The sequence below is a fragment of the Chanodichthys erythropterus genome, chromosome 16 (assembly GCF_024489055.1).
Source record: "Chanodichthys erythropterus isolate Z2021 chromosome 16, ASM2448905v1, whole genome shotgun sequence".
Lineage (NCBI taxonomy): Eukaryota > Metazoa > Chordata > Actinopteri > Cypriniformes > Xenocyprididae > Chanodichthys > Chanodichthys erythropterus.
The window spans coordinates 37418496-37433521 of record NC_090236.1 but is presented as its reverse complement, the minus strand read 5'-3'; the positions used below and the strand labels follow the sequence as shown (position 1 = coordinate 37433521).

At 33.7% G+C, this 15026-nt stretch overlaps 1 protein-coding gene across 4 annotated transcripts in view; it reads left to right on the top strand.

Moving 5' to 3' along the window:
• si:ch211-14a17.10 (putative leucine-rich repeat-containing protein DDB_G0290503) overlaps positions 1 to 15026 on the top strand; it is a 39171-nt gene that overhangs the window by 15249 nt on the left and 8896 nt on the right. For 2 of the 4 annotated variants that reach the window (XM_067363833.1, XM_067363836.1), the window contains exons 2-28: positions 41 to 1242; positions 1329 to 1394; positions 1536 to 1619; positions 1722 to 1811; positions 2754 to 2813; positions 2900 to 2965; positions 3122 to 3208; positions 3312 to 3401; positions 3537 to 3623; positions 3724 to 3795; positions 5052 to 5141; positions 5258 to 5320; positions 5545 to 5607; positions 6077 to 6136; positions 6475 to 6549; positions 6685 to 6771; positions 6860 to 6937; positions 7014 to 7076; positions 7442 to 7531; positions 10262 to 10351; positions 10434 to 10523; positions 10635 to 10724; positions 10857 to 10946; positions 13670 to 13732; positions 13823 to 13882; positions 13978 to 14037; positions 14117 to 14185. In XM_067363833.1, the coding sequence (XP_067219934.1) occupies positions 1191 to 1242; positions 1329 to 1394; positions 1536 to 1619; positions 1722 to 1811; positions 2754 to 2813; positions 2900 to 2965; positions 3122 to 3208; positions 3312 to 3401; positions 3537 to 3623; positions 3724 to 3795; positions 5052 to 5141; positions 5258 to 5320; positions 5545 to 5607; positions 6077 to 6136; positions 6475 to 6549; positions 6685 to 6771; positions 6860 to 6937; positions 7014 to 7076; positions 7442 to 7531; positions 10262 to 10351; positions 10434 to 10523; positions 10635 to 10724; positions 10857 to 10946; positions 13670 to 13732; positions 13823 to 13882; positions 13978 to 14037; positions 14117 to 14185 (2035 nt within the window). In that variant the 5' untranslated portion in view covers positions 41 to 1190. The remainder of the gene's footprint in view (positions 1 to 40; positions 1243 to 1328; positions 1395 to 1535; positions 1620 to 1721; positions 1812 to 2753; positions 2814 to 2899; positions 2966 to 3121; positions 3209 to 3311; positions 3402 to 3536; positions 3624 to 3723; positions 3796 to 5051; positions 5142 to 5257; positions 5321 to 5544; positions 5608 to 6076; positions 6137 to 6474; positions 6550 to 6684; positions 6772 to 6859; positions 6938 to 7013; positions 7077 to 7441; positions 7532 to 10261; positions 10352 to 10433; positions 10524 to 10634; positions 10725 to 10856; positions 10947 to 13669; positions 13733 to 13822; positions 13883 to 13977; positions 14038 to 14116; positions 14186 to 15026) is intronic. The other 2 variants (XM_067363834.1, XM_067363835.1) reach the window with 2 other exon arrangements.

Genomic DNA, 15026 nt, shown 5'->3' with positions numbered 1-15026 from the left:
TAATTGTAAGACATGCTGTGACATTTTGATTGTGATTTAGGTCCTGTGAATGCAGCCTTATCTTTGAGTGATGAAGAGTTTATGGTAGGTTTCATGTGCAGCTGGTTAAACAGACATGAATGACTACTTGTATGATTTCATTTCTGGTCTATGCTTGAATCAGTATACACTGTTCAAATGTTTGGGGTTGTAAGACTTTTGATCACAAAGGCTGCATTTATTTGATCAAAATGCAGTAAAACAGTAATAATGTGAATTTGTGAATATTATTACATTTTAAATAATTTTATTTATTTTATTTTTTTTATTTTAAAAACATAATTTATTCCTGTGAGGACAAAGGTGAAGTTTTTATATCACATGATCCTTCAGAAATCATATTAAGATGCTAATTTAGTGATCAAGAAACAATTCTTATTATTATCAATGTTGAAAACAGTTGTGCCGCTTAATAATTTTGTTGAAACTGTGATGCATTTGTCTTTCCGGACTCTTTGATGAATAGAAAGAACAGTAATTTATTTGACATGAAATCTTTTGCAACATTATAAATGTATTTACTGTCACTTTTGATCAATTGAATGCATCCTTGCTGAATAAAAGTATTAATTTCTGATCCTAAACTTTTATGCCAAGTCACGTCATAACGCTTTATTCAATACAGATTAAAGTGACTTTACAGTAATAAACAGAGAAAAAAAAAAACAATTATGCAAACTTCATCAAATATTGTACATAAGAAGTTTAACTGGTAGTGTACATGAGAAGTTGTTTCTAACATAAAAATTCTTCTTAAGAATTATATCATCGGGAAATTGCATATTTATATATTGTAATGTCTTTCACAGTGCAAAAACTGCTCACTCATTTTAGTCTAAAGTGAAATTTTCCACACATTTTTTATCTTTATGTTGTTTTTGCATATTTATTTTATAGGTATGCACTTTTAAATGTACGTTTTTTTAAAATACCTTTTTTATTATCTTTCTGTAAACTACTAAGGACTGCTCAGGTACGTGAATTATATTTTATTTATTATATTTTATTTAGAAGCATTTTATTTTGATATTTGGAGATTAGATTAGTTCTCAACCCAGGCCATTTCTGAGTTTTCACATTGTACAACATGACTAAAAAGTGTCATTCTTATTATCTGTACTTCTTTAGGCCTTCAGAAAGATCTGGATGAGATGAAGATTAAATGTGGGGATTCTTACAAGGTAGCGAAGGACAATATTGATGGTGAGTCTGCTCAAACCTAAAGTATATATTAACCACGCACTTCCATCTTCATCTCAATGTTTATATTGGTCTGGATATGTTTTCAGGTCTTAAAAAGCAACTGGATGATCTTTTTAAACAAGTCAGTGCCACCAAGAATCCAGCCAAGGATGGTATGTGAAAAATGATACACATAGAAGCTTTAAAATAATGAAATAATTAATTGGGGAAATTTAGTTTATGTACTTTTTTTGTAACACATTGTGAAAAGACATTAGACTGACACTTATTACCCTTGTGTTCCACCCATTCAGTCTTAAACATTCTCCAGAAAGTCATCGATCTGCAGGAGCTGGAGGCGCTTACAATCACTGAGAGAGATGGCGCAAAGATCGAAGGTGTGTTCCAACAATATTACAGTATTTTATTATTAACTTCAAAAGCCTGTACATTTCCTCCGTGTGCTGTATAGTCATGCAGGTGTTTTTAACAATCAACAGGACTGGAGCAGCGTCGGAAGGAAGCAGAGAGAGACTTGGCAGAGATGAAGAAAGAATTTTTAGGAAGTGTTGAAATGTTCAAGCATGCAGGTACAGATAAACCCCTGTGCATGGAGCAATACTACACTGACACTGCGTTTTGTGCCCTTGCTCAATTCGTAACCCTTGTGCATCACTTAAAAAAGGTTACACATAGGTCTATAGAGGACGAAAATGTCCTTTAAGTTTCTGAAAATTATTTTTGAACATTATTTTTTATAAAATATATATTTTATGAAACTTTATGAACTCTAAAACTGCTAGAAAATCAAATCCATAAATCTAAACAAGTTGTGTTCCAAATTTGAGGTTGATATCTGAAAAAATGAGCTTTCAGTAAGATTTTGTTTGGCCGCAGTACCACATTTTCCCCATTAGATGCCAGCAAAACTACACACAGTGGTTGGATGCAGTTTTTCTCTCTCAAATATTACACAAACACACAATATTTTTTTTATTACACACACACAAACCACGCTCTGACATCCATACCAACACACCCACGCAATTATAGCGGCATAATTTATTTAATTGGCTCTATAATATGCATAAGCAGAAAATAGGAATAAAGCGAGTATTTGCTTTATAGGCCAAACCCGAGAAAATGGCACCATAGTCAAAATTTTAATGCTGAAGCCTTGCCAACAGAATGAAAGCCTATTAACAAAGACTGCATCATTTTATAATTAAATGCGATTAAAAATAGATGAAGTTTTAATGGGTTTCAAGTTTTTGTCCTTAAGGCCCTAAGTGGTATTATTTTGTGTTACTAGTGCAGAATAAATTTATTAAAGGAAATGGATGTGAAATAGTAAAATTCCTATAATAATAATAATAAAAAAAAAACACACTTGTACCAAAATTTATCCAGTTGTCATTAACACAGGCAAAATGGTTAAAAAAAACCTCAAAAAGACAAAAATGTCCATAAGGATGCACAAGGGTTAACCAGCAGAACTAGAAGTAATACTTTGTTCATTTTTTCCCATCTAGTTTCAAAGAGAAGCACAGATACATTGAGAAGTGATAAGGCAACATCAACCGCTCTTAATGGTGTGTATGATGAAAATATGTGTGAATGTTGCCTTTACATTGAGTCTTGCACGTTCTTATTATATTTATCTGTATCTAATCTACAGAGCTAAAGAACTACCTTGCAACCAAGCTCAAACAACCAGGGGAACAAGGTGCCATTGCAAACCAAGGTGAGTTTAATGAGAATGAGAACTGTGGAGCCTTTCGATCTGGATCAGAAATACTTTAATCAGTGATTGAGGGGAAAGTTGTGAGAGATTTTGAAAATGTGCCATTGCATTTTGAGTCACAACAGATGACTCAATACAGTTTGCTTTGTTTTTAAGTGATGCAGATTGTCACATTGCAAATTGAAGCAATGAAACTAAAGATACGTCTCTCTGGTAAATATAAGACGCAAGCGCAGATAGATGGTGAGTGTTCGTTTTTTGATGTTTACAAAACTCTTAGCAGGCTTAGGAATTGTGAAGTTGCACTTGTGAGATGGTCTGGATAATGTCATTGAATGTTTGACAGCAACTACAAGCAAACTGGAGTACAAAAATGACATCCTGTCAGATTTAAAGGAGGAGCGAGAAGAAAGGAAAGAAAACATAAAAAAAATTGGTATGTTATTATTCAGTGTTTGCTTTCCAGTTATGTCTTTTTTTAGCTCTACAATAAATTTATAGCATCTTTAATTCATGTTATGTGACAAATAAGAGGTACAAGATAACTGCAGCATATCCTTCCCATTCACAGATAAACTCATTGCAGAACTGGAGAAAGAAATATTGGACCTGAATACCGAATTATCAGCGCTTAAACAAACACTTGATAAACTAAATGGTACTGGAATCAGACTAGTATTGGTTTATGATTAATTGAGCATTTTGTATTTAGATATGTGAATCAATACTTCATATTGCCAGTGACTTGTATCTTGTAGGACAGGCCAAAGAATTTGATGGGAAAAGAACTGAAGTAATGGACAAAATTGCCAAAGTGAGAGATGAGTTAAGTAAGTTTCTTTGATTTTAACATACCTGATTCTCATTTCTCATGAATTATTAGGGGTTCAAGCGTGTAAACCAGTGCAGCAACATTTTCTGTAGTCTGATTGTCAATAATTATCAAAAAAAGATTTGAAATTTTGATTCACAGTCCCTAAGGGCCGCCAAAACGTTTGAAGTAGGAGGAGCCACTTTTACTAAAATGGCTTTAACTCTTGAACAAAATGATATATTTTCACCAAAATTGGAACATGGGTGTACGGGCTCAATCTTTGGTCAGGTGAATAAAATCACAGCGATTGGCCACTTGGTGGCGCTATAACAGGAAAAAAAACAAGAAGATGGCTATAACTAATTAACTGTTAGTCCGATTGACTTGAAAATTGGCTTGCGGTGTCTTTGTCCAAGGTGCCATGACTGTCTTTAAGGACATTGATGTATCTCAAAAACATGGCCGCCATCAGCCAATGAAGATTGAGCAGCTATCGTAAGGTTAGTGGAGGCAGATCGGAGCGAAATTTGCCCTAGAGGCCTATGAGAAATTTGAAAGAAATCGGCCCCCGAGGTCTGCCTTCACGTTTTTCACATGCGTAAAGGATTGTATATCACGTGATTTTTCGCACACACCCAAGACATTCATACCACATGGTAAAACTCCTCATTCTGAGCAACTTTGCCTTTAGGACGGCCACTGTCCATCAAATCGTTCATTAAATATTGGAGATTATTTCAAAAAACAACTTTGGCAAACTAGTCCTATGTTTTTGGCCTACTGTTAAAAAGCTTTATAAACCATATATTTCCTATGGTAAATTGCCTGTATTGGCTGTAAATGGTCTTTTCCATCTATGATGGTGATAGGCTTGCTAATTAAAACATTATACCTTTTTACACATGTGCTTTGTTACAGTTGGTTGTAGTAGAGAATGCACAGACACAGACTTCAACGTAAAAAGGGTTTTAATCACGAAAAGACCGTAACAAAGCAAACAATAGAACCGACAAAGAGTGCAGGCAAGTGAGTCCATTAAAAGGGAGAGATAATGAGGTAGTCCAGGTGCAGGGAATCCGTAATGATGTAGTGCTGATTAGGAACTGCGTGCAGGTGTGAGACAGGGAGGATGATGGGAGTTGGAGTCCGGGACCGAAGGGAACTGTGACATGCTTAAAGGCCTTAAAGCGCTTGAACCCCGATAATTGCTGTTCGTAGCTATATACAGGTCTATATATATATATATATAATATAATATTTTGCAATTCTTAGTTTCTAGAATTCTTACACTCCAGTTTGAATTTATGGAGGCGGTAATCACTGCAAATGGACAAAAGGATGCAGATGACTTTGTGTTAGCTGGTGAGAACTGAATGTTTTAACTATTATTATATTTTTTTAAATAATATTGATTGATTGATTTCCAGGCTTTAATAGAATTGCGATGTTTGTGTGATTTTTGGATCATGCCTTCTCAGATCTCCAGAAAGAGCTTGGAAAGGAACAGGACAGGGCACTTTATCTGGATACTGAAAACAAAGGTAAGATTGATATATCGTGACTTCCAACCATGAATGCTCGTTTATAGCCTACTAATGAAAAAAAAAAATCTATAAATGTTTAATTTATTCATTTAGCAGATGATTTTGTCCAATGTGATTCACAAATGAGAAGAAATCAGAAGCAATTTGTCATATTGTTGGGGTCCTTCATTCCAAAATAAAAGATTTATTGATGAGTGATCTGTAATCTTCTTTACACCCAGGTTTACGAAGAAAGCTGTTTGCCCAAGGAGAAGAATGCAAAGACATGATGGATATGTACATCAGTAAGACATTTTACTCTCCTTTCCTCCCAGCAAGCGACAATATAAAAGCTTTATTGTAGGGCTTAATCGCATCCAAAATGAAAGTTTGTGTTTACATAATATATTTGTACTGTGTATAATTATTATATATAAATATATATAAAAAATAAAATAATAAATATAAATATAAAAATTGTTATACTTATATATCAAATATATTTCTATATAATATAAATGTATATATATGCACATATTTCTTAAATATACATGTATGTGTGTGTATTTATATACATAATAATTATACACAGTACACATTATATTATGTAAACAAACTTTTATTTTGGATGCAATTAATCACAATTAATAGTTTGATATGAAAGCAACAGGATACATTTGAAAGGCATTATTAATGTTATGTGCAGATTCGGTTAAAAACATAAATGTTCATCTATTATATTGTGTTAATTTATTTATGTATGATCTTTTCCAGATGCAGAAGCTGAGCTGGAAGCTCAAGTAAATGAAATATCAGATCCAACCTCAAAGATAGGCAAGTTGAGTGAAACTGTAGACACATATAAAATATTTTTTAAAAATGGTAACGCTTTACAGTAATTAATCTTAGTTGATGTTAATTTCAACATTTGCTCATATGTTATTAAAATCAAAATTTGCATGTGAACTGACATGAACAAAGAACATCTTTATTTTTATTAACTAATATAAAAAAAATTAATAAATACAGTAACAAATGTATTGCTCATTGTTACTTCATGTTAGTTAATACATTAACCAGTGTTAACAAATGAGACCTTATTGTAAAGTGTCACCAAAAAAAGTTTTAGTTAAAATGAATATACATTTAATAGCAACATTTCATTTTCACAGCTATCCAGGTTATTTTGCTGAGCTCTGAAATAGACCAAATAATGAAAAAAATGAAAGCATCTTCATCTAATGATGGTATGTCTCTCTGAACCTTTTTTGTACTTCTTGTGATTCTGTCGATTTTGACCAAATTAAAAATCATTCTAAAGCACATTGAACTGCTCTGCTTTTTACTGTTAAAATAATATTTATTATATTTTTGTACATTAGATTTGAAGCGAATTCGGGATGAAAAACTCAAAGATCTTACGGCGAAAAAGGAGGAACTTCAGAAAAGTGGCACTAGCCCTGAAAAAAGTGTGACTGGTTCTCTTTGCATTAATATCTGCCATAAAGATCTATTGACTCACATCTAAGCATGCATGTTTTTGTCTCTGTTTGTCAGTTCTTAAGGTGATATCGCAGATGGAGGAAATCTGGAAGCTACAGAGGGAAAAACCAGATAACTTAAATCAGATCAGCAGTGAGTGTATAATGCAGTACTTACATACTAAATGGACAGTAAAGTTCTCAAAACTCACGTTTTGTTCTGGTTTCAGATCTGCAGAAGGTTCTCTTGAAACTGATTACAGAATTAGATGATAAATTGACTGCAAAACCAAGTGAGTGGAGAATTATGGTTCTTGTTTGGCTCATGACGTTATTTGCGTTATTTATGTTCACATTCATACATATAGATAAATAATTACACTTTCTAATGCCTTAAGGCCAGCTCACACCAAGGATGAGAACTATAATGATAAAGATGTAAAAAAAAAGCTGCATCCGTAACAATATCATAAACAATATTATCATAAGTTTGTTGTGGATGCTAGTATAGTTATTGTTATAGTTATCTTTATAGCTATTGTTCTTGGTGTGAACAGGTCTTTATGAGTATTACATAAGTTTTATTATACCAAATTCATAATTTCTTCAGATATTTTTGTCAGAACAACCTAAATTACTTTCTTTTTGTTTGTCTCAGCGCTGAAAATCATGGCTCTCCAATATGATGTGACCTGGATAAGTGAAATGCTGAAAACAGTGAATAAACAGGCTGAGATGCAGAAAATTGGTTGGCACTGATACTTTGCATTACTTTAAAAGAAGTGGTGACATTTCTTAAAGGGGTCATGACATGAGAAAACATATAAGAGGTCTTTGTACCATTTAACCACTTAACAGCTGACATTTGCACTGGATGTGAGCGCCGTGTCGCATTAAGAGCAATAGAAGCCATTATAATTGCTGACACTGTCTACACTGGATACAGTGCACTTGAGTCTGTCAAAAACAGGACAAATGGAAGAGTGAAAGAACGTTTGATTTGACGCATCCAGTTCCCAGTGTCGGAAACAAACAGATGGGTTATTTTAATGGCATTCCAGAATGCATCAGAGGATTATGTTTGTTCGGAGCATTTTTTTTGTAAGCAAGTCAAAGTGAAATAGAACTGCATGATCAATCAAAAAAATATCGCGATCACGATATTTTCAAACCCACGCAATCTTATTTTATTAATTACAATGATTCTCCTGTGTCTATTAAACCTTAAATCACATTCAAACATTTTGAGCCGCACAGAAAATATTTCTGTTACAAATATACAAATTTCACATAAGTACTGAGATACAAGTTTAAAGTTAGGATATAAACACTGACGCTGATGCTTCAAATAACAGTTGTATCAATCTTTCACAACAAGGTGGCGACAAGTGACTGTTAAAAGTATTTGTCTTTGAATCATTCATTCAAGAGATTTGTTCAAAAACACAGTTTCATCCAATAATGAAACAAGTATTTAAAATCTATATATTTATAAATTCGGATGACCGTACGCAGAATGCACAAGTCGATTTGCGGTGGAAGAGTATCCTTTGACCTGACACACAACACAATGACGAAAGCGAAGGCGCAGAGTATAGAGCAAAACAAATCATCGGTCAAGGATTATAAGACTAAAACAATATTTTTTAAAGAGAAATGTTGGAGGATTTCAATATAAGAAAAGAGGAGCATGAGTTTGTTGCACAGCCTTATTTGTTTTAAACCGCGAGAGGCGTCTAAAGCCCGGAACACACCAAGCCGTTGCAGACGAACTAGTGGCGACGAACAGACTGCGGGGTTGGCACATGTCGGCAGCTTCTGGTACCAAAGTTGCCCTGACACACCAAACCGACACTTGACGGCCAAGTACCATGTTCGTTCTGCGCCTGCGTAATGGTGAGTTCACACCAGACGCGAATAAAGCGTTAAGCGCGAGTGAAGACGCAAGCAAAGACGCGTTTGCAAAGTCAATGCAAAGACGCGAATAGACATCCTGCGGCGCGATTCGCTCGAATGAGGCGGCACAAATGACATGGCGTGAATTGAGTGTTTCGGGCGTTTGACACGTAACGTGAAATTCGCGCGAATCACGCAAGTTGAAAAATGGCAAATATTCACCCGCTTTAACCAATCAGGAACTTGCTCTAGTAGTGATGTAATTACGATGTAACGAGTGGAGGCAGAAATACAAAATAACAATGGAGGACAAAATCATCGTCGCTGTACGATACATCTTTGTACTTTTATAGAAACGGGAACAAAAAGGATCTTGCTTGGAAGAAAGTGAGTAAGGATGTCAGACAATCTGGTAAGTTGTAAAAAATGCTCTTTACTCAATTTGAGCTATATATATATACATATTGAGACTACAGGCTAGCTAAAGCCGGCAAATTGAGCTTATTCGCTGTATTTTACGACTACTTTCCCGCTGACGAGTTGATGTGTTTATTCAGAGGAAGTGTGCAGAAACGAGACTGGAGCCACCTGGCAGCAGCCCCTCTCATGACGCGAATTCGCATCTGTTGTGAAGTGAATTTCACGCGCGAATGAAGCGAGTAAACTCAAAATGTTCAAGTGTCCAACTACGCGCAAATAGCGTGATTTATTTGCGCAAGTCGCGTCTGGTGTTAACGCCCCATGAGAAGAAATGCCTTTCCGTACCAGCAGGTGGCGGTAGTTGAACAGCCAATCAGAATGATCAGATGGTCCGACTGACCGACGAGCTCCGACGCCGATTCAACATGTTGAATTGGCTGAAAAAAGCCAACGAGGACCAACTTAAGCCGACTGTGCCATAACACACTGAGAAAACTGAACAAGAACTGCCCGACCATCGGCTTGTTGTGTTCCGGGCTTTAGCTTATGATACTCCTACATCCTGCGTCATACATCGCATTTTAAATATGGATAACGTTTTAAATATGGATATTTTTCTTACAAAAACGCATCGCTTCACTTCAGAATGCCATTATTAACCCCTGAAGCCATGTGTATTACTTTTTTTACGGATGGATGCATTATTTTTGGCTTCAAAACGTGACCCCCCCCATTCACAACCAATATAAACCTAGAGGACTAAGGATATTATTTAATATAACTCCGATTGTGTTCCTCTGAAAGAAGATAGTCATATACACCTAGGATGGTTTGAGGGTGAATAAATCATGGGATAATTTTCAATTTTGGGTGAACTATTCCTTTAACCATTACGGAAAATGATTTTGGTAATCACCAATATATTGTAAGTTTAGGGCAGCTGTGGCAAAAAAAAATTCTGCAAAAAAAAAAAAAAACTTTATTAACATTATAAGTGAACCTCAAGGAACATTAAAATAATAATTAAAAAAAAAATCCATGTCAGGACCCCTTTAATATTCTTTTTACATTATGAATAAATCGAAGTGTCACAAATGGAGAGATTGTACCTGCTCATATTGGATTATTGTTAATATTGGTTATTTACACTGACTTCTGACAGACCTCCAAAAAGCATTGGACGACGTGAAACATACACTGAACGAAAAAAAAAAAGAGCTAGCTGCTGCGAGCGGTGACACCAGTCAGCTCCGTGAGTGAAACCTTTCATTTTGAGAGCTGAAACAGAAACTGAATGGAAATGTGTAACTGTCATTAAAATGCTTGATTTGCAGGGAAAGACATTGATGTACTGAATAAAGAAGTTTTGAAGCTGAAAAAGGAAAAAGAATCGGCTGAAAAGACTGCACAGCAGAAGATCAAAGGTTTCAACCATATTTGTTTTTCTTCTCAGTTAATTCAACAACATGTTTTTCACGATTATTCTTTCTTTGATTAAAACGTATTAATCAGTTTAATGTTTGTCTCTGTCACAGATCTTGAAGGAAACCTAAAACAGAGTAACAAAGCATTGGAGAATGCAAATAAATCTTTGAAAGACAAGGACGCCACTCTAGCACAACAACGTAAGTGGATAAGCAGTAAAGAGATTCAGGCAGAAAATGATGTCTGTTTGGAATAAATAAACATGCATTTGTGGATTTGTCTGGTCAGAACATCAGATCATTGCTTGATCATGTTTTATGATGTCCCCTTAGTTGAAAAGATCAGCAAACTCTTCGATGAAGCGAAAACCTTGAAACAGCAAGTGCAAGAAAAAGAATCGCTAGTAAATGCTAGAATAGCTGGTGAGTTTCATTCATCCATCAGTTACAACCTCCCTTAAATCATTTGAAGCTGCTGTCTGTGACTTTTGTGGGTTAAAAATTATCCAAAATCAATTTTTGAGCAAGTACATAACCAGCCTGTGTTCAAAACTATCTCCTTACCATAGCCCCATTCACATCGGTGAGACTGTACTAATGTTTTCTAATTCACTGGTGGGTTTCAGCAGAACATTTGAGCATGCCGCCGTTCATCTTTGTGTCATTACGTCACGTCTGTTTACATAAAGAACAAGTCACTTTCAAATTAAAATTTCCTGATAATTTACTCACCCCCATGTCATCCAAGATGTTCATGTCTTTCTTTCTTCAGTCGAAAAGAAATTAAGGTTTTTGATGAAAACATTCCAGGATTTTTCTCCTTATAGTGGACTTCAATGGAGGTCAAAATTACAGGTCAAAATAAAGGTCAAAATTACAGTTTCAGTGCAGCTTCAAAGGGCTTAAAACGATACCAGACGAGGAATAAGGGTCTTATCTAAAGAAACCTTCACTCATTTTCTAAAAAAAAAAAAAAAAAAAAAAAAATTCTATACATTTTAACAATAAATGCTCATCTTGAACTAGCTCTCTTCTGCTTCTTCTTCTTCTCTATTAGAATTCCAGCAGTATAGATGCTGCTAAGTGTATTACTGCCCTCCACAGGTCAAAGTTTGAACTAATCGTTATATACTTGCACTAGCATATTGTATATGAACATTTAGTTCAAACTTTGACCTGTGGAGGGCAGTAATACACTTAGCAGCGTCTACACTGCCGGAATTCAAATAGAAAAGAAGCTAGAAGAGCTAGTTCAAGATGAGCATTTATGGTTAAAATATATATAATTTTTTTTTTTTTTAGAAAATGAGTGATGGTTTCTCCCTTATTTCTCGTCTGGGATCGCTGTAAACTGTAATTTTGACCTTCAACCGTTTGGAGGCCATTGAAGTCCCCTATAAGGAGAAAAATCCTGGAATGTTTTCATCAAAAACCTTAATTTCTTTTCAACTGAAGAAAGAAAGACATGAACATGTTGGATGACATGGTAAATTATGAGGAAATTTTAATTTGAAAGTGGACTAATCCTTTAAATTTATCATTTTGATGGTGAATTGTAATCCAGAAAGGTCCAAATGACAGAGGACGCATGAAAGTACCCACATGTGTTCTTGATATCGAGGATGCATCGAATGTGGATTTGTTTAATCATGCTATCAACATACAAATTCATGTTAAAACATGCTAGCAACATGTTAATTCTTGTTAAAAACATGTTAGCATGATGCTAATTCATGCTAGCAACATGCTAATTAATGCTAATGGATTAAAACATGCTAACATGTTAAATCAAGCTAAAAAAACATGTTAATTCATGTTAAAACATGTTAGAAATATGCTAAATCATGTTAGCAACATACTAATTCATGCTAACAACATGATAACAATGTGCTAAAACATGTTAATGTTTTATCAACATAAAAATTAATGTTAAAGCATGCTAGCAAAATGCTAATTCTTGCTAGCAACATTCTAATACATACTAACAACATGCTTAGGAACATTAAGACATGTTAACAACATGTTAAATCAAGCTAGCAAAACATGCTAAATTATGTTAAAAAATGTTAAATCATGTTAGCAACATGTTAATTCATGCCAACAACATGTTAACAACATGCTAACAACGTGCTAAAACATGTTAGATGACATGAAATGTTAAAGCTTGTTAGCAAAACACACTAATTCTTGGTAGCAACATTCTAATACATACTTAACAACAGTCTTAGCGACATTAAGACATGCTAGCAAAACATGATAATTCATGTTAAAACATTCGAAAGATGGTAAATCATGCAACCAAAACACATTCTTACTAACAAAATGTTAAGTTAATTCATGTTAACATATTGTTAGCAAAATTCAAATTCATGTTAGCAGTGTTAAAATATGTTTAATCATGTTATCAACATAAAAAATCATGTAAAAAAATGCAAGCAAAATGATAATTCTTGCTAGCAACATGCTAATTTTTGCTAAAACATGTTAGTAACATTCTAATAAATACTAACAACATGCTGATTCATGTTAGCAAACATTAAAACATGGTAGCAACATGATAAATCAAGCTAGCAAAATATGCTAATTCATGCTAAAACATGTTAGCATCTTTTTCTAATTCATGCTAACAAAATGTTAGCAACTTGCTAAAACATGTTAGATGTTAAATCAACATAATTCATGGTAAAACATTTTAGCAACATGTTAATTCTTGCTAGCAACATTCTAATACATACTAACATGCTGATTCATGTTAGCAACATTGAAACATGATAAATCAAGCTGAAAAACTGCTAATTCATGCCAAAACATTTTAGAAAGATGTTACTTCATGCGAGCAAAATACTAATTCATGTTAACAACATGTTAATTCATGTTAACATATTAAAACATGCTTACAAAATGATAATTCACGATAACTAAATGCTAATTCATGTCAGCAGTATGCTAAAACATGTTAGATACATCTTTAATAATTCTAGCAGTATTTTATCATGCTATCAACAAAGATTTATGTTAAAACATGCTAGCAACATGCTAATTCTTGCTAAAACTTGTTAGTAAGATGGTAAATCATGCTAGCAACATACTGATTCATGCTAACAAAATGATAATTCATGCACACAACTTGCTGTTGTTCTTTTTAGAACTTGAAAGAAGCCTGAAGAAGAAGGAGGAAGAAAACTCCAAAATTCGTGATGAGAATGAAAGTAAGCAGTAAAATCTTCAACAATACAGGGCATTTAAAGTCATTGTCTACAGAACAAATTACCCATCTTCCTTATTCTGCCTCTCTCTAGAGCTGAAAAAAAAATGTGTGGACACCCATGAATGCCCTGAACTCCAGAAGAAATATAAAGGTGCGTTTTCTCTCTCTCTCTGCTGTAAAGAGATCGTTCTCTCATAACATTTGGATAGTTGTGTAAACAGGATACTGTGTGACTGTGTGTTACAGAAATGCAGGCTCAATATAACGATACCATTGCTAAATTGAACAGTGACATTCTTCAGAAGGGTGAGTGATGAAACATCAAATTGTGTTAAACCTCATGTAACATCACTGTAATATTGTCACATAATGTATATGTTTTCAGTTTTTTTTATTACAAGTCTAATTGAAGAAGTGAAGTACCTGGATAAGCAAATTGAACATGGATCCCCAGGTAATATCACAAACTTCAATACTTTTAGACATTAAAGGTTTTTAAACCGTAAGATTTTTAATGTTTTTAAAAGAAGTCTCTTCTGCTTCATTTATTTGATCCTGTATACAACAGTGATATTGTAAAATATTTGTACAATTTCTATTTGAATATATTTTAAAATGCAGTTTATTTCTTTGATCAAAGTTGAACTTTCATTACTCCAGTCTTCAGTGTCACATGATCCTTCAGAAATCATTCTGATATGATGAAACATTTTTATTATTATCAATGTTGAAAATAGGTGTGTACAATTTTTTTCAGGATTATTTGATGAGTAGAATGTTCAAAAGAACAGCATTTATCTGAAATATAAAGCTTTTGTAACATTATACACTACCATTCAAAAATTTAGGGTCTGTGTTTTTTGGAAAGAAATAAAAGAAATTAATACTTGTATTCAGCAAGAATGCATTAAATTGATTGAAAGTGACAGTATAGACATTTATAATGTTTCAAAAGCTTTATATTTCAGATAAATGCTGTTCTTTTGAACTTTCTATTAATCAAAATAAACCTGAAAAAAAAAATGATGCTGTTTTCAACATTGATAATAGTCATATCAGAATGATTTCTGAAGGATCATGTGACACTGAAGACTGCAGTAATGATGCTTAAAAATTCAGCTTTGATCATAGGAATACAATGTATTTTAAAATATATTCAAATAGAAAACTGTTCTTTTAATTTGTAAAAATATTTCACAATATTACTGTTTTTACTGTATTTTGGATCAATGAAAAATGAAAAGAGATTTTTTTTAAATGAAATTAATACATTTATTCAGCAGGTAAATTGATCA